Raw genomic sequence first — 20,896 nt, forward strand, 5'->3', positions numbered from 1 at the left:
GGGGCTGCTGTCCAGCAGTCTCATAGGCTAAGCGTATTATGCTCCGAAGCCAAAAGGAGAGAGAGGTTGTCGAAGCTTTTTGACCTCTCCTCTGTCCAGAGTAAACGACAAACAGGGCAGATGTTTGACGAAAATCTTTAGTAGCCTGTAAGTAAAACTTCAAGGCACGGACTACGTCCAGATTATGCAAAAGACGTTCCTTCTTTGAAGAAGGATTAGGACACAATGATGGAACAACAATCTCTTGTTTGATATTCCTGTTAGAAACCACCTTAGGTAAAAACCCAGGTTTGGTACGCAGAACTACCTTGTCTGAATGAAAAATCAGATAAGGAGAATCACAATGTAAGGCAGATAACTCAGAGACTCTTTGAGCCGAGGAAATAGCCATCAAAAACAGAACTTTCCAAGATAAAAGTTTAATATCAATGGAATGAAGGGGTTCAAACGGAACTCCTTGAAGAACTTTAAGAACCAAGTTTAAGCTCCACGGGGGAGCAACAGTTTTAAACACAGGCTTAATCCTAACCAAAGCCTGACAAAATGCCTGGACGTCTGGAACTTCTGCCAGACGCTTGTGCAAAAGAATAGACAGAGCAGAGATCTGTCCTTTTAAAGAACTAGCTGATAAGCCTTTGTCCAAACCCTCTTGGAGAAAGGACAATATCCTAGGAATCCTAACCTTACTCCATGAGTAACTCTTGGATTCACACCAATAAAGATATTTACGCCATATCTTATGGTAGATTTTCCTGGTGACAGGCTTCCGAGCCTGTATTAAGGTATCAATGACTGACTCTGAGAAGCCACGCCTTGATAGAATCAAGCGTTCAATCTCCATGCAGTCAGTCTCAGAGAAATTAGATTTGGATGATTGAAAGGACCTTGTATTAGAAGGTCCTGCCTCAGAGGCAGAGTCCATGGTGGAAGAGATGACATGTCCACTAGGTCTGCATACCAGGTCCTGCGTGGCCACGCAGGCGCTATCAGAATCACCGATGCTCTCTCCTGTTTGATTTTGGCAATCAGTCGAGGGAGCAGAGGAAATGGTGGAAACACATAGGCCAGGTTGAAGAACCAAGGAGCTGCTAGAGCATCTATCAGCGTTGCTCCCGGGTCCCTGGACCTGGATCCGTAACAAGGAAGCTTGGCATTCTGGCGATACGCCATGAGATCCAGTTCTGGTTTGCCCCAACGATGGACCAGTTGAGCAAACACCTCCGGATGGAGTTCCCACTCCCCCGGATGAAAAGTCTGACGACTTAGAAAATCCGCCTCCCAGTTCTCTACGCCTGGGATGTGGATCGCTGACAGGTGGCAAGAGTGAGACTCTGCCCAGCGAATTATCTTTGAGACTTCTAACATCGCTAGGGAACTCCTGGTTCCCACTTGATGGTTGATGTAAGCCACAGTCGTGATGTTGTCCGACTGAAATCTGATGAACCTCAGTGTTGCTAACTGAGGCCAAGCTAGAAGAGCATTGAATATTGCTCTTAACTCCAGAATATTTATTGGGAGGAGTTTCTCCTCCTGAGTCCACGATCCCTGAGCCTTCAGGGAGTTCCAGACTGCGCCCCAACCTAGAAGGCTGGCATCTGTTGTTACAATCGTCCAATCTGGCCTGTGAAAGGTCATACCCTTGGACAGATGGACCCGAGAAAGCCACCAGAGAAGAGAATCTCTGGTCTCTTGATTCAGATTTAGTAGAGGGGACAAATCTGAGTAATCCCCATTCCACTGACTTAGCATGCATAATTGCAGCGGTCTGAGATGCAGGCGCGCAAATGGCCCTATGTCCATTGCCGCTACCATTAAGCCGATTACTTCCATGCACTGAGCCACTGACGGGCGTGGAATGGAATGAAGGACACGGCAAGCATTTAGAAGTTTTGATAACCTGGACTCCGTCAGGTAAATTTTCATCTCTACAGAATCTATAAGAGTCCCTAGGAAGGAGACTCTTGTGAGTAGTGATAGAGAACTCTTTTCCACATTCACTTTCCACCCATGCGACCTCAGAAATGCCAGAACTATCTCTGTATGAGACTTGGCAATTTGAAAGCTTGACGCCTGTATCAGGATGTCGTCTAGATACGGAGCCACCGCTATGCCTCGCGGTCTTAGAACCGCCAGAAGTGAGCCCAGAACCTTTGTAAAAATTCTCGGGGCAGTGGCCAACCCGAAGGGAAGAGCTACAAATTGGTAATGCCTGTCTAGAAAGGCAAACCTTAGGAACCGATGATGATCTTTGTGAATCGGTATGTGAAGGTAGGCATCCTTTAAGTCCACTGTGGTCATGTACTGACCCTCTTGGATCATGGGTAGGATGGTCCGAATAGTTTCCATTTTGAATGATGGAACTCTGAGGAATTTGTTTAAGATCTTTAGATCCAAGATTGGTCTGAAGGTTCCCTCTTTCTTGGGAACCACAAACAGATTTGAATAAAATCCCTGTCCTTGTTCCGTCCGCGGAACTGGATGGATCACTCCCATTACTAGGAGGTCTTGCACACAGCTTAGGAATGCCTCTTTCTTTATCTGGTTTGCTGATAACCTTGAAAGATGAAATCTCCCTTGTGGAGGAGAAGCTTTGAAGTCCAGAAGATATCCCTGAGATATGATCTCCAACGCCCAGGGATCCTGAACATCTCTTGCCCACGCCTGGGCGAAGAGAGAAAGTCTGCCCCCCACTAGATCCGTTTCCTGATAGGGGGCCGTTCCTTCATGCTGTCTTGGGGGCAGCAGCAGGCTTTCTGGCCTGCTTGCCCTTGTTCCAGGCCTTTGATTTGGCCCTGTCCTGAGGAAGGGTATGACCCTTGCCTCCAGTAATGTCAGCAATAATTTCCTTCAAGCCAGGCCCGAATAAGGTCTGCCCCTTGAAAGGAATGTTGAGTAATTTAGACTTTGAAGTCACGTCAGCTGACCAGGATTTAAGCCATAGCGCCCTACGCGCCTGGATGGCGAATCCGGAATTCTTAGCCGTTAGTTTAGTCAAATGAACAATGGCATCAGAAACAAATGAGTTAGCTAGCTTAAGCGTTCTAAGCTTGTCAATAATTTCATTCAATGGAGCTGTCTGGATGGCCTCTTCCAGGGCCTCAAACCAGAATGCCGCTGCAGCAGTGACAGGCGCAATGCATGCAAGGGGCTGTAAAATAAAACCTTGTTGAATAAACATTTTCTTAAGGTAACCCTCCAATTTTTTATCCATTGGATCTGAAAAAGCACAACTGTCCTCAACCGGGATAGTGGTACGCTTTGCTAAAGTAGAAACTGCTCCCTCCACCTTAGGGACCGTCTGCCATAAGTCCCGTGTAGTGGCGTCTATTGGAAACATTTTTCTAAATATGGGAGGTGGGGAAAAGGGCACACAGGTCTATCCCACTCCTTATTAATAATTTCGTAAGCCTTTTAGGTATAGGAAAAACGTCAGTACACACCGGCACCGCATAGTATCTATCCAGCCTACACAATTTCTCTGGAATTGCAACTGTGTTACAGTCATTCAGAGCAGCTAATACCTCCCCAAGCAATACACGGAGGTTCTCAAGCTTAAATTTAAAATTAGAAATCTCTGAATCAGGTTTCCCCGAGTCAGAGATGTCACCCACAGACTGAAGCTCTCCGTCCTCATGTTCTGCATACTGTGACGCAGTATCAGACATGGCTCTAACAGCATTTGCGCGCTCTGTATCTCTCCTAACCCCAGAGCTATCGCGCTTGCCTCTTAATTCAGGCAATCTAGATAATACCTCTGACAGGGTATTATTTATGATTGCAGCCATGTCCTGCAAGGTAATCGCTATGGGCGTCCCTGATGTAATTGGCGCCATATTAGCATGCGTCCCCTGAGCGGGAGGCGAAGGGTCTGACACGTGGGGAGAGTTAGTCGGCATAACTTCCCCCTCGACAGAACCCTCTGGTGATAATTCTTTTATAGATAAAGACTGATCTTTACTGTTTAAGGTGAAATCAATACATTTAGTCAGTGATGTGCGCTGACTTCAGAGGCTGGTGAGGCAGTGGCTAGGAATCGGATACGCCTTCATTCTTTAGATATCCTTTGTTGAAGAAATAGCAATGCACATGGGCGAGCCAATCGCATGAGGTATCTATATGCAGCCACCAATCAGTAGCTACTGAGCATATTTAGATATGATTTTCAACAAAGGATATCTGGTTTTCTTCATTCTTTTGATATCCTTTGTTGAAAATCATATCTAAATATGCTCAGTAGCTACTGAGCATATTTAGATATGATTTTCAACAAAGGATATCAAAAGAATGAAGAAAGCCAGCTATTAGATGTAAATTGGAAAGTTATTTAAAATTGCATGCTCTTTCTAAATCATGAAAGAAAACATATGGGTTTCATGTCCCTTTAAATGGTGTCTTGGAAAACTGGTCAACTTAGTAAACATGATGATTTTAGTCTAAAGGATTGTAACAGAAACTCTTACCAGATAACACAATGCTTGCTCTGATTAGGAGATCTAGAAATCCAGGCCCATTAAAATATGTTTAAAACATACTTTTTACTTTAATGCTGCAAATTATACTTATAGATTCCTTCATTATCATGGATCTACTTTTTTTGTGTGACTGTTGCAATGTAATTTCAAACATGTGAGAAATATCAGGGAATATAAATAGGCACCAAAGTATGGTGCCTACTGCCTAATCCAATTTATATTCCCTGATATTTCTCACACATGCTGCCTTGAAATTACATTGCAACAGTCACACAAAAAAGTAGATCCATGTCTGATCTCATAGAAGAATCATGGGATGGGAATCGTGAATATAGATTTAATACTAACAATATATACTCTGTCTCTGGATGAGCATTTTTGTCTTAGTATCATGATGAGACACAGGTAATTGGTGGAGTGCAAAAACACATTTTATTTGTAGCTTGAGCAAGTTGAGCTTCAGGTTCAACTCTAGTATATATATATATATATATATATATATATATATATATGGTACATGACTGTTCATATCTTGTTATTATTTGACATGACTATGCCTACTTATGCTATCTGGAAATTTAAAGGGACATGAAACTCAGTTTTTCTTTTGTGATTCTGATAGAGCATACAAGTTTAAGTAATTTTAAAATTGACTTCTTCTATTAAATTTGCTACATTCTTTTGGTATCGTTTGTTGAAGGAGCAGCAATGCACCATTGAGATCTCGCTGATGACATGTGGTAAACCAATGTCAAGAGATATATATCTTCAACCACCAATCAGCCGCTAGCTTCAGTAATGCATTTCTGCTCCTGAACCTATCTAGGTATGCTGTTCAACAAAGGACTACAATAGAGTAAAGCAAATTAAATAATAGAAGTAAAGTGGAAAGTTGTTTAAAATTCCATGCTCTGTCTCAATCATAAAAGAAAATATTTGAATTTACTTTAACCTTTAAATTTAAAATTTCTATCATGCATATAAAAATTAATTTTATTAAAATATTGTTTTGCATAAATATAGGTTGATACAGACAGACAACCATACACACATATATTTATATTTCCTCAGTATAGAAACATGTCTTACAGAAAGAAAATACAAAACATGTATTACATTTTAAAATAACCCCTCTAAGATTCATAACAGGAAAAAAAAATGACTTTAATGCCCTCTAATAGTACAGCCTATATTGTAAATAATTGTTATACTACATAATTCACAAGATATGTCATGTGCTGTGCCCTTGTCTTGCTGAACTGGTTTTCTTTGGTATATTTCATAACACACAGACATAAAGACACTTACACACACACACACACAGACATAAAGACACACACACACACACACACACAGACATAAAGACACTTACACACACACACACAGACATAAATACACTTACACACACACATACATAAAGACACTTACACACACAGACATAAAGACACTTACACACACAGACATAAAGACACTTACACACACAGACATAAAGACACTTACACACACAGACATAAAGACACTTACACACACACAGACATAAAGACACTTACACACACACAGACATAAAGACACTTACACACACACAGACATAAAGACACTTACACACACAGACATAAAGACACTTACACACACACATAAAGACATAGACACTTACACACAGACATAAAGACACTTACACACACACACACAGACATAAAGACACTTACACACACACACACACACACACAGACATAAAGACACTTACACACACACACACATAAAGACACTTACACACACACACATAAAGACACTTACACACACACACACACACAGACATAAAGACACTTACACACACAAAGACACAAACTCTCCCCACACACTGGTCATTACCCCAGTGGCACCATCACAGTTCAACTTGTTTAATAGAGCAAAGACCAAAGTACTATTTATTCTATTTATTTATTTTTTAAGAAAGGAGCACATTTAGCTGACCTTTTAGCTTCCTGGTGCAATTAAACTTAGTACTAAGTCCTAAGTATGCTCCCCTTTCCCCGGTCTTTTAAAACACACATTCTCATTATCTGCAGTGGAAAAAGGCCATAAAACAGCAGAAAGAAAGAAAAAAACACAACAGAGCATTTTTTTAAGTAATTAACATACCTCCTCTGTCTTCTCCGTGCTGAAAGCCCAACCCCCTGCTGCTGTCTTCACAGCTACGTTCTGGCAGGAAGTTAGCATTAAAAGCAAACAAGCTCCACACAGTCCAGCTGTCAAAGGCTCTACCGGGAGAAGTGTAGCAGCTGTAATCCCTGCACTTCTCCCCAGCCATAGTGCCTAAAGTTTTATCACAGCTCAGGATGACTCACACAAACTGGGCTCATTAAAAAGGCTCTATTTTTCATCTGGCCAGGATTTTCTTACCGCTAACTAACTGCTCCATACTAATACTTTCCTCTGCAGGTTTTACAGTAGTTGTCACCTATGCAGACCGAGTGACTGAGTCCCACTACTAAGAACCACTTGCTGGCCCCCCAAGCAGCGTTTTCTTATCCGGTGCAGCAGCAAGCAGAGCAGCTCCCTACCATCATGAATAGAAAGCTGGCCAGCAAGATGCACAGTCTGAATGGAGTATTTGGACACAGCTTTCTATTTATGATGGTAGGGAGCTGCTCTGCTTGCTGCTGCACCGGATAAGAAAACGCTGCACAACACCAGCTTAGTAGCACTCAAGAACTCACTGTCTGTGACTGTTGATTATTCATGACCCACCCGCCGTCCATCACCTACCTCTGGCTACTACGCCGGCTGACCACTCCTCTCCTAGTCTCCCCCTGAGAGTCCTGACTCCTGACCTGACTGAGGCTGACATTCCAGACAACTCACAGTGTCACACAGTGCACGTCTCACACAGCCACTGACTCTGACTGAGAGCACTCACTGACTGACTGCAGCACTTGTCTTCAATGATCCTCTCTGCTGCTCTGAAGACAACGGACATGCATAAACACCTGACCTGCGCATTGCGGCTGCGCAACTATTTCCCGCCCGGCAACTCAGCCTAGAGACTCAGACATAGTGATGTCTGATTGGCTGAGGGGCGGGCAGGCAGGGCTCCCGAGGCTAGCCTCCGGTGTGAGCAGTTATGGGCAGCAATAGAGACTGCTGCATTAGCTATTATTCCCCACTGGGTGGCAGTCTCTAAAGCAGCCCATAACATAAGACAGTATTACATTCACATTGCGCAATGGAAGGATAGCTGGCCTCTACCTTCTTGTACAATATGAATGTATTACTTAATATTACGTAGTTTTCTTTTTAAAACAATAAATTGCAATAAAATAATGAATTTGGTGGAGGGGTGGGGGGTAGGGGGGTCACCTTTTCAGATGGAAAAAAAAATGAAAAAAAAAAAAAAAAATTCTTTTTTTTATTTTTTTATTTGTTTATAAAAAAGGCTGTAATTCCCACATTGGCCAGGGGAAGCACTGCCTCACCTGCCTCCAATGAATGCACGTCACTGCATTTAGTACACATTCTCCTATGGGGCTCCACCATGGCTTTCAAACATAATGAACAAGTAGGTTCCTCTGTGTCAGACATGTTTAAACAGACTAGCAATGAGACTAGCAAGCTTGGAAAACACTTTAAAACAAGTTTACAAGCAATATAAAAAACGTTACTGCGCCTTTAAGAAACACAAATTTTCCCAAATTATTAAATAACAGTGAAAAAATGCAGTTACACTAACGAAATTTTTACAGTGTATGTAATAAGTTAGCAGAGCATTGCACCCACTTGCAAATGGATGATTAACCCCTTAATACCAAAAACAGAATAACAAATGACAAAAACGTTTCTTAAACAGTCACAACAACTGCCACAGCTCTACTGTGGCTTTTTACTTCCCTCAATACTACTTTTGAAGCCTTTTGAGCCCTTCAGAGAAGTCCTGGATCATGCAGGAAGAAGCTGGATGTCTGTGTCTGTAATTTTTGCTGTGCAAAAAAACGCCAAAATAGGCCCCTCCCACTCATATTACAACAGTGGGAAGCCTCAGGGAACTGTTTCTAGGCAAAATTCAAGCCAGCCATGTGGAAAAAGGCCCCAATAAGTTTTATCACCAAACATATGTAAAAAACGATTAAACATGCCAGCAAACGTTTTAAAATACACTTTTATAAGAGTATGTATCTCTATTAATAAGCCTGATACCAGTCGCTATCTCTGCATTTAAGGCTTTACTTACATTACTTCGGTATCAGCAGCATTTTCTAGCAAATTCCATCCTTAGAAAAATATTTTAACTGCACATACCTTATTACAGGAAAACCTGCACGCTATTCCCCCTGTGAAGTTACCTCACTCCTCAGAATATGTGAGAACAGCAAAGGATCTTAGTTACTTCTGCTAAGATCATAGAAAACGCAGGCAGATTCTTCTTCTAAATACTGCCTGAGATAAACAGTACACTCCGGCACCATTTAAAAATAACAAACTTTTGATTGAAGAAATAAACTAAGTATAAAACACCACAGTCCTCTTACGACCTCCATCTTAGTTGAGAGTTGCAAGAGAATGACTGGATATGGCAGTGAGGGGAGGAGCTATATAGCAGCTCTGCTGTGGGTGATCCTCTTGCAACTTCCTGTTGGGAAGGAGAATATCCCACAAGTAATGGATGATCCGTGGACTGGATACACTTAACAAGAGAAATACCACTTGTATGTTTTATGGAAGTATAAAGACTACATACACCCAGTAAGAATAATATACACTTATTACCAATATGGCCTAGACCTTTCATTTTGGTTACAAAATCATTAGTGTCTCTTATGTAGGAAGTAGTTTTTATCACCAAGGGTTGTAATACTTGATCTAAAAAAATAGCAATTTGTGCATAAATATACCCCATAACTGCCACTATGGGGCTTCCTGGGGGTTTATTTGGATTTTTGTGAATTTTTGGGAGCACGTATGTTACTGGTCTTATTGGATTTTTTTACTATCAATGAATTTCTAAAGTTATCTGTAATGATACCAATTTTAACAGCTCTGTTAATAACAAATTAAATCTCTTTATTGATTTGGATGGTTGAATATCTTGGTAGGTCTTGATATACCTGCTTATCTGCCAACTGTTTTTTAATCTTGTCTATATAATATTTTCTGTTCTGTACAGCCACTGCTACACCGTTGTCCGCCTTTTTAATGGTGATATTTTTATTGTTTTTTAAAGAGTTTATTACTGGTTGGGCCTTTTTCTTTTTTGTCACACATCTCTTTTTTTTTCTTTTTTAAACAAATTGTCAATTTCTCTCTGTACTAAGTCCATGTATGTTTATTTTGACCCGCAATACCATATTTTTTCATGTCCTAAAATTTAATATTTTAGGACTCCAGACTGAGTCTCGTGTATTAGAAAAGTATATTTTGGGTTTCAATTTTCTAAAAAATTTTTGCAAATCCAGTTGAGTTTAAAAAAAAATCACAATAATCACCAAAACAAAATGATAAACCCGTATTCAATATATCAATTTCTTGTTTACTCAAATTGTGCTCAGAAATATTATGTATTAAACTAACTTATTTTTTCTGCATCGCCTCATTAGAATGTGTACTAAATCCAAATACAGTATTGCTCTTATGTGTATCAACATCAATATTCACATCAGTAATATCAGTTGTTGTCATAGTCCCATTATTTAGAGACATCTTGTGACAAATAATAAGAAAGCCCAATTAGCAATATACTCCTCGAAAAATAATAAGAATATCATTATAAAGGAAGCAGACAAGGGCGGGGCGGTAGTTGTGCAACATAAAAAAGATTACATTGATGAAATTAAAAAACAATTGGCTGATAAACAAATATATCAAGAACTATTAGGATATCCAACTATTCAAATTAATAAGGAGATTGAATCTGTTGTTACCAGAGCTGTTAAAATGGGTATCATTACGGAAAATTTTAAAAATGCATTACTAGTAAAACATCCAATTAGACCGGTAATTTATGTACTTCCCAAAATACATAAAAATCCCAATAAACCTCCAGGACGCCCCATAGGGGCAGACATAAGGTCCATTTTTGCACAAATTGCTATCTTTTTAGACAAAGTATTACAAACTTTGGTGGTAAAAACTACTTCCTATATAAGAGACACTAAGGATTTTCTAGCAAAGATTAAAGAATTGGGCCATATTGGTAATAAATGCATATTATTCTCTCTTGATGTATGTAGCCTTTATACCTCAATAAAACACACAAGTGGTATCTCTTCAGTAGAGAATCTTTTAAAATCAGAAGGTGAATATACATCGGGAGAGATCCAATTTTTGGTAGATTTGTTAACTATTATATTACACTGCAATTATTTTCTTTTAATGGATACTTTTTATTTGCAGAAACAGGAAACTGCCATGGGTTCCTACGTCGCCCCCACATATGCTAATATTTTCATGGGCAACTTTGAGGAGCACTTTGTTTACTCCAATAAGTTGTTCTTGCTCTATGGTGCCTCCTGGTGGAGGTACATAGATGATATTTTTGGTGTGTGGTTGGGCGACGTTGGAACCCTGGTAGAGTTTGTTGAGGATCTGAATAACACAGTACAAGGCCTTAAATTCACTCTGGAAATGAGTGAAACAGGAATTAATTTTCTAGATACTCATATATATATATGGAGAATGTTATTTTACATTCAGACTTATATGTTAAACCCACAGATAAAAACAACTTATTAGAGTTTGGCAGCTTCCATCCCAATAACACCTTAAAAGCTATTATTAAAAACCAATTTCTGAGGGTTAAGCGCATAGTGACTGACGAGATCAAATACAAATTGAGATTAAAAGAAATGTCTGATAAATTTAAAGAAAGAGTATATCCATCAAAAATAATAGAGGGACAATTACAAAATGTAATTCAAACTGAAATTATAACACATGATAAAAAAATAACAAAAGAAATAAAGTTGATGAACAAGAGAGGCTAATTTTTATTACTCAGTATAATAGACTTAGTCCCAAAATTAATCAGATTGTGAGAAAATATTGGCATATAATTAGGGACTGCAATCCACAAATAGAAGCCTTTAAGAATATGCCAATGACAGCATTTAAGAGAAACAAAAGTCTCAAAGACCAATTGGTCTATTAAGATATTGGAAGTAATAAGAAAATTACACAAAAAACAATAGTAAGTACCAAAACTGGTTGTTACCCATGCCTGAATTGTAGCCACTGTAGATCAATGATCAGAGGAGAATGTTTTTATCATCCGATCAATGGTAACAAATTCAAGATTAGAGAGTTTCTCACTTGTAGATCAACATTTGTTATCTATCTAATCAAATGTCCATGTGGTTTTATTTATATTGGCGAGACCTGTAGAGAGGCCAGAGATAGACTTACAGAACATAAGTCAAACATTAGACGTAAAAATAAAGAAGCGCCTGTTTCCTCTCACTTCCTCTCCAGGGGACATAACATCAGCCAACTTCAGTTTCAGGTTATTGAACAAGTGGCTGTCCCCAGGAGAGGAGGTGATAGGGAACACCTTATAAAAATAAGGGAGATGTATTGAATAAATAAATTGGACACTATGATACCTAAAGGTCTTAATAAAGACTTTGATTGGAATCTATTTTTGTAAAATGGCATATATTTGTTGTGTTATATTCTGTTTTTTTAAACAAATTGTATATAATGGTTTTACTTTACCTATGTTTTTAACTTTAGGAGTTTGGTACATTAAGGGTTAATATTGGAGTTGAAAGATGTAATACCAATATGTTACCAGTAGATGTCACTATAATGTTACCTAGAACTTTGTATTATCCAGGTGAGGTTACAAAAGGCACAAATCTGTATGCAATTAGTGTACATAACTTAGAGCCTATTGTAGGTTCGAAAAGTTGTTCCTGTAAACTTTTGGACCCAACTAAATGAGACTAAAGGTCTTTTAAACAAATGTGGTGGGTGGCTGAAGTGCTTGGATGTATGATCACTTGGATTGAAAAGATTTGGCAAATCTAACTTCGTGCCCCACAAACAGGTGTGCTGTTCTCCTTCCTCCTTGATTCCCTTTCTCAGTGTCTGCTTATCTGGAATTTCTTCTTGGATGGCCTCTCACCACATAAAAATCAACATGTCCAAGACTGAGCTTCTTCTAATCCCCCCCTCTAATTCTACCCCGGTTTCTAACTTTTCAATCACTGTTGGTGACACCACTATCTCCCTATCACCCCAAGTCCGCTGCCTAGGAGTTACACTTGACTCCAACCTGTCCTTCATACCCCACATCCAATTGCTCTTTTCATCCTGTTGCAACTACCAACGCAATATCTCCAAAATTCGTCAGTTTCTGATTGCTGAAACTTCTAAGCAACTAATCCACTCCCTAGTAATTTCCTGAGTTGACTACTGTAATAACCTACTAACTGGCCTCCCTCTCTCCCGCCTCTCCTCTCTTTAATCCATCCTAAATGCCTCTGCTAGGCTAATCCACCACTCTCGACATTCTGTATCTACTGCACCTCTCTGTGAGTCCCTTCACTGGCTCCCCATTCACAGCAGAATTAAATTCAAAATTCTCACCCTGACCTACAAAGCCCTTATCAACGCAGCCCCCCCCCCCACCTGTCCTCACTCATCAACAAATATACTCCAGCCTGCTCCCTAAGACCAACAATTACCTGCTCCTTGCATCTTCTACCATCACCACTAGACTACAGGACTTCTCTCGTGCGGCACCAATCATCTGGAACACACTTCCTCGAGCTGTCAGACTTTCCCCTAACCTTTTCTCCTTTAAATGCTCCCTAAAGACCTTTTTGTTCAGGGAAGCCTATCTCCAAATCAGTAACAAATCAATTTCACTTGCCTAATAGCTGCCCTCATCTAACTCCACACTAACATAATTCTCACTATTGCAGTCCCCATCTCCTGTTTTTCACCCTCCTACCCATCTAGATTGTTCCCACAGGAACAGGGCCCTCAATTCTCCCTGTATTTGTTTGTTAAACTTTGTCTGCTGTCTTTTATATTGTACTGTACTTTTAAATTTGTACCCATGGACAGCGCTGCAGAATCTGATGGCGCTTTATAAATAAAGAATAATAATAATAATAATGAGTTGTTATATAAGTTAGTGTTTGCCTTTCTATCATCTGGAACCAGTCTTCCCATTCTCCTCCAACCTCTGACATCAACAAGGCACTTTCGTCCACACAACTTCCGCTCACTGGATATTTTCTCTTTTTCGGACCATTCACTGCAAACCCTAGAGATGTTTGTGCATGAAAATCCCAGTTGTTAAGCAGTTTTTGAAATACTTAGACCAGCCCGTCTGGCACCCACAACCATAAAACTTTCAAAGTCACTTAAATCCCCTTTCTTCCCCATTCTGATGCTTGATTTGAACTTCAGCAAGTCGTCTTCACCACATCTAGATGCCTAAATGCATTGAGTTGCTGCCATGTGATTGGCTGATTAGCAATTTGTGTTACCAAGCAATTGAACAGGTATACCTAATAAAGTGGCTGCTGAGTGTGTGTGTGTATATATATATATATATATATATATATATATATAAATATCTATTTAAAAATAAAAAGATTTTTTTTTTTGTATGTGAAGATCATAGGAATTTAAAGTATTTATATTCAAAACACATTAGAATTTGACTAAAAATGAAATTGCATGTTAAAGGGTATTTGATTGGAAAGGGCTCAAAAGTGTAATGAGTGTAATACTTTATTTTAATAAGGAAAAAATGGAAGCAGGCACTGCAGGTTAGAAAAAATGATAAAACTTACCTTTATTGGGACAGATTAAAATATACAGGGTTTCCAGACAGAGGGCAGACACATAGACAAGGTCAGTCTGACACGTTTCACGCCCCCTAGTGGCGCTTATTCATATACTGGCATGAGATAGTAAAGGCAACCAATTTATACCTAAGATGCAAATCAATTAACCCTTATTACTCCAGCTTGTTAAATGAAAACATATCACAAAATTGTTAAAAACAGCAACAATAAAAATATGATTGCATTGAAGAGGTGTAATAATACCCATAATTTACTACTCATGTTACACGTATCTGTAAGTGAACTAGTAAAATAGCTGTAAATTTCAAATATTGGAACTGCATACATTAAGACTGTTTAGAGATATGAGTTGTTTAGGGAGTCAAGTAACTAATAAATAATAACTAATGTGGTACATTAGTGTATTTTAGGAGAAGATAGCTAATATAATGTAGCTACAACAGTCAGTCTATAAAAATACACATGTAAAATTGTTACAAAACTACAATCGCTAAATGACTCAATTAAAGAATGCCAAATGCCAGACTTAATTGTGGAGGCCACATGTGGAACATGTTGTAAAGAAAGGACACACTATACAAAAAATACAATAAATATATACAAAAAAAACAAAAACATTGTTAAATAGAGGCCTTGGTCTCTGTCTGTTTGCATGTTTGCAATTTGTATACACTCATTCTCATGTTGAAGTCTGTTGAACTCAGTACCGGGTATCCTACATATAGTATTCAGAATGGTGTACAGAACATTTGTTATGAATGTTTGTTTTTGTTTTTTGTATATATTTATTGTATTTTTTTGTATAGTGTGTCCTTTCTTTACAACATGTTCCACATGTGGGCTCCACAATTAAGTCTGGCATTTGGCATTCTTTAATTGAGTAATTTAGCGATTGTAGTTTTATAACAATGTTACATGTGTATTGTTATAGACTGACTGTTGTAGCTACATTATATTAGCTATCTTCTCCTGAAATACACTAATGTACCACATTAGTTATTATTTATTAGTTACTTGACTCCCTAAACAACTTATATCTCTAAACAGTCTTAATGTATGCAGTTCCAATATTTGAAATTTACAGCTATTTTACTAGTTCACTTACAGATACGTGTAACATGAGTAGTAAATTATGGGTATTATTACACCTCTTCAATGCAATCATATTTTTATTGTTGCTGTTTTTAACAATTTTGTGATATGTTTTCATTTAACAAGCTGGAGTAATAAGGGTTAATTGATTTGCACCTTAGGTATAAATTGGTTGCCTTTACTATCTCATGCCAGTATATGAATAAGCGCCACTAGGGGGCGTGAAACGCGTCAGACTGACCTTGTCTATGTGTCTGCCCTCTGTCTGGGAACCCTGTATATTTTAATCTGTCCCAATAAAGGTAAGTTTTATCATTTTTTCTAACCTGCAGTGCCTGCTTCCATTTTTTCCTTATCATTACCCACGGCCTGATCTGCCGTTATGCTATGACACTCCAAGTTGCAGTAGTAGCAGAATGTATTTTTGATGAGTAGCTCCTTTGCATGCATGGATCGATGGTCTGACTGTGTTCCGGATACCCCTGTCTTCTACTTTATTTTAATGTGTTTTTAATGTGTTTTGTTTTTTTATTTTGACTCTCAGACTTTACTTCAGGTCTCAAGTGGCGCTAAATGCCAGCGCTATTTAGTGCGATTAAAACTTTAGGTTGTACTAGAGCAGTGTCAGCTGCGCTAACCCATCTCTGGTAAAGGGGATTTACCATGGACTTGTAATATCAAGTTGCAAAAAAAGTGCGGCCCAGTGGTACTGCTTATCGCAACCTGCACTATCATTGGTGTGTATCTTGTAATCTGGGCCTTGTGTTTCCAATGACTTGTTATACCAGCTGCAGAGTATAAAATGTATGAGAAATTGCATCTTTAGGTTTATTTTTGTGTATTAAATAGCTGGTTTTGTTCTTTGAAACCACAACTCATTAAAATGGGTTGAGATTGCAGGGAAATCAGATTTCCTAACTTTATCATATTCTGTACACAGACATGCATTGTTTTATTAGTTCTTTGTGTATACCATAGCCTAATACTCCTGATGCCTGATGATCAAAATCTCTCTACTTCACATCCAGAACTGTACATAGCTCTCAAGCTAAAATTATTTGACTGACAAGACATCTTAGATCATCTCACCAGAGAGGAGAGATTTAGATCAATAAGCCCCTTAGAGAGAACAATTAAAAATGAACATTTTATTACTTATCTCTCCTACCTCCCACTGGGAGTGTCATTTCTTCTGCTGGTTACGTTTACACAGCTTTTCTATACCCAATACATAAAAGGGACAGTAAATTCATAATTAGACATTCATGATTTATATTGAACATACAATTTTAAACAACTTTCCAATTTACTTCTACTATTTATTTTGGTTCCTTCTCTTGTTATCATTTGCTGAAAGATTTAGGTAAGCTCAGACGCAGCAAAAAACCTAGGTTCTAGCTGCTTGCATATATATATACCGATAATCATTGGCTCACCCTATGTGTTCAGTTAGAAACCAGTAGTGCATTGCTGCTCTTTCAACAAATTATACCAAGAGAATGAAGCAAATTTGATCATAGAAATGTTGGGTTTCATGTCCCTTTAAGTTTAGAGACTTTCAGTATACGTAGGGACACCACAGACAAGAGCAGCTATTACAAATGCTGATATAAAGCTAAATGATCTATTTGTCTACAATGTAATACACTCCAACAGGTAAAAATGGATCATTGGAAACAAATAAAAGAGAGACAAATTTGGGTTAACTGTCCCTTTAACATATTTCAATGAGCCAGCAGCTCTGCGGAGAGGATGTGGTAACGTAAAATGCAATTATTATTATTATTATTATTATTATTATTATTATTATTATTATTATTATTATTATTATTATTATTATCAGTTATATGTAGAGCGCCAATAGCTAAAGACATGGGTCTAATATGCAAGGTGACAATTATGGGAGACAAGGGGATAGAGGGCCCTGCCAAGAGTTTCACTGTTCTAAATCTTCTCTCATGAAGGTGATCTACAAAGCATCTAGGCTCACATGCCAAGGGGGTTCAAGGGGAATGCTAAAAAATGAGAGAAACTAAAATAGGAAAATGTTAGTGTATATTATATGCATCCCTAAACAGTAGAGTCTTTAAGGATCGCTTGAAAGTTTGAAAACTAGGGGAGAGTCTTGTAGAGCGAGGCAGAGAGTTCCACAAAATAGGGGCCAGTCTGGAGAAGTCCTTTAGATGGGAATGTGAGGAGGTAACAAGAGAGGAGGAGAGAAGGAGGTCATGAGCAGAGCAAAGTGGATGGGCGGGAGAGTATCTGAAGACTAGGTTAGAGATATAGGGGCCTATCTATCAAGCTCCGAATGGAGCTTGATGCCCCGTGTTTCTGGCGAACCTGCCGGCTCGCCAGAAACACCAGTTATGAAGCAGCGGTCTAAAGACCGCTGCTCCATAACCTGTCCACCTGCTCTGAGCAGGCGGACAGACATCACCGCAATTCAACCCGATTGAGTACTATCGGATCAGGTCCGCCAGACTTTGATAAATAGCGGCCATAGGGTGGAGCAGTGTTATTAAGAGCTTTAAACGTTAGCGTGAGGATTTTAAGTTTCATTCTGGAGATTAGAGGAAGCCAGTGAAGGGATTGGCAGAGAGGTGCAGAAGATGAGGAGTGACGTGTAAGGAAGATCAGCCTGGCAGAGGCATTTATTATGAATTGTAAGGGAGATAGGCGGCAGCTAGGGAGGCCGGAGAGGATGGAGTTGCAAAACTCAAGGCTGGAAATGATGAGAGAGTGGATAAAAGTCTTAGTTGTGTCTTGTGTGAGTAAGTGGCACATTTTAAAGATATTTTTGAGGTGGAGGTGTCCGGAAGTGAAAGAGAGATCTGATTCAAGTGTGACCCCGAAACATCAGGCATGCGGGTTGGGGTAATGATGTTATTATCAACAGTTAGAGAAAGTTGGAGGGGGGGGGGTAGGGATTTTGGAAGAAGGGGGGAAAGTAAGAAGCTCAGTTTGGAGAGATTTATAATAATTAATAGTATTTGTATATTTCTGCATATCTTTTTATACATCGATACAGAAAGTCAGCTACGGAGCACCATTGCACTTATACTAAATAGATGAACACAACTGGTAACGAGCTGCTACACACATGCTACCTCTGATTGGCTGACCAGCCATGTTTAGCAGTTGCAGTGCTCCCTTTATGGGGGTTAAAGACATTGATGCATATTTGATTGAGCTTTATCTTTCTTTAGATTAAGTGTAGCCTAGGGTGATTATTATTGCCATATATGGGTTAAATATACAATATATGCAATGTTCTGGCCTTTTTTTTATTTATTACATACCTCCCTGTGGAAAGAACTGTGCGTAAATTAGCTTGAATGTGTCTTCATCAACCAAACCACTAGGGCACTCCTGGAAAAAAATCAGACTGTTAAATAAGTTGCATTACAGACAAAATGGAATGTTTTATAGGCAGATAATGGAACTGGCAGATTAATTTGGCTGAATCACAAATCTATATGAAACATGGTCCCTGTCACATTATAGAAACAGCAAAACTAGCTGTCAGGACATGAAAAAGAGAAAAAAACTCAACCAGAACATAAGAAGAGAAATTCTGAAGCAAATACACCAATAACAGTAATGACTTGCAGTGTTTACTTAATATATATGTCATACTGACAGATATTGAGACAGACAGAGATTTACAGACAGAGAGTTAGGTGGATAGATAGATAGATAGATAGATAGATGATTGATGGAGTAGATAGATAGCCATATAAAGACAGGCAGGTGGGGGGATTATATATACATCTATCTCACTCACTCACTCTATCTATCTATCTATCTATCTATCTATCTATCTATCTATCTATCTATCTATATGTCTATATATATCTCTATATATCTCTCTATCTATCTCTCTAACTATCTCTCTCTCTATTTCTCTCTCTCTCTCTCTCTCTCTCTCTCTCTCTCTCTCTCTCTCTCTATCTATCTATCTATCTCTCTATCTCTCTCTCTATCTATCTCTCTATCTCTCTCTATATATCTCTCTCTATCTCTCTCTCTCTATCTATATCTCTCTCTCTATATATATATCTCTCTCTCTTATAATGCAGGTTGAGGGCACTCACAGGTGTGACAAGTAGATACAAAGTTTAATTTATGAAAACCACATAATATCATATAAACAATTGTAATTTACTGAACTTTTGGAGGTAGCACCCGGGCATATACTTGGAAGGTATTAAGTGAGCGCATGGCAACTAGGATTTATATATATATAAGTCCAGGAGGGCCCACACTCTCACTACAAAAATGCCAATGACCAGGGTTTAGTCCAATGGTTGTAGATATTGCAAAAAATGGACAGCACTCACTGGATTTCAAAGAAGTGAAAGACTTATTTATTTTGTGACGTTTCGGGGACTTGCTCCCCTTCCTCACATACACATACATACTATATTATATATATATATTGGTGAGTAGATAGACAGACAGATTGACAAATAGAAACACAGGTTAATAGATAGGTAGATAGATAGGTAAACAGACAGTCACAAAGACAGACAGGCCTGCTTACATTTTTGAAACCTCTGTACAAGGACTGTAGCTCCTTCTTCGTGAATTTGGTGACAGACTGGAGTTGTTCTAGTCCTTCTGGCTGGTGACGTACAGTGGAGAGCTCCAAGTCACACTCACTGCTATCTGTAAGAAAAAAGACGCAGTCTTCAAACAGTCCAAAAGCACCAACATCTAGACCTCTGTCCTGTGTATCACTATTTATGCAAAACACAAGTACTTTATAATCTCACATCTAGACCTCTTATTATTTTATTATTTTTTTCAGGTATTTGAAAAGCGCCAACAGATTCTGCAGAGCTATAAACATAGGCGGTATACAAGATAACATTTATAGGGATCAAATGGGTAGAGGGCCCTGCCAAGAGCTGCACTGTTGTAGTCGGCTCTTATGAAGGTGATCTATAAACAGCTGGGCTAATAAGCTTACATGTTTCAGGGTTTCAAGGCGATAGAAATGGAGTTAGGAAATGTTAGTGTTGGTTGTAAGCATCCCTGAACAGTAGAGTCTTTAGGGAGCGCTTGAAGCTTTCAAAACAAGGGGAGAGTCTTGTGGAGCGAGGCAGAGAGTTCCACAAGATGGGAGCCAGTCTGGAGAAGTCCTGTAAACGGGAATGTGAGGAGGTAACAAGAGAGGAGAGGAGGAGGTTGTGAGCAGAGTGAAGGGGATGGGAGGGAGAGTATCTGGAGACAAAGGTCTGAGATATAGGGGGGAGCAGTGCAGTTGAGGGCTTTAGATCTCAGAGTCAGGATTGTGCGTTTTATCCTAGAGGCAAGAGGAAGCCAGTGAAGGGATTAGCAGAGAGGTGCAAGCAGATGAAGAGCGACGTGTAAGGAAGATGAGCCTGGCAAAGGCATTCATTATGGATTGTAAAGGTGCTAGGCGGCAGGTAGGAAGACCAGAGAGGATAAAGTTGCAGTAGTTGAGGCGGCAAAGGATGAGAGAGTGGATTAAAATCTTAGTTGTGTCTTATGTAA

The 20,896-nt window shown here is 39.1% G+C and overlaps 1 protein-coding gene across 1 annotated transcript in view; it reads right to left on the reverse strand.

Moving 5' to 3' along the window:
- KCNIP3 (potassium voltage-gated channel interacting protein 3) overlaps positions 1-20,896 on the reverse strand; it is a 163,052-nt gene that overhangs the window by 42,441 nt on the left and 99,715 nt on the right. The window contains exons 2-3 of the mRNA XM_053718189.1: positions 19,920-20,044; positions 18,676-18,745 (exon numbers count right to left, since the gene is read on the reverse strand). Of these exons, the coding sequence (XP_053574164.1) occupies positions 18,676-18,745; positions 19,920-20,044 (195 nt within the window). The remainder of the gene's footprint in view (positions 1-18,675; positions 18,746-19,919; positions 20,045-20,896) is intronic.

The sequence above is a fragment of the Bombina bombina genome, chromosome 6, assembly GCF_027579735.1.
Source record: "Bombina bombina isolate aBomBom1 chromosome 6, aBomBom1.pri, whole genome shotgun sequence".
Lineage (NCBI taxonomy): Eukaryota > Metazoa > Chordata > Amphibia > Anura > Bombinatoridae > Bombina > Bombina bombina.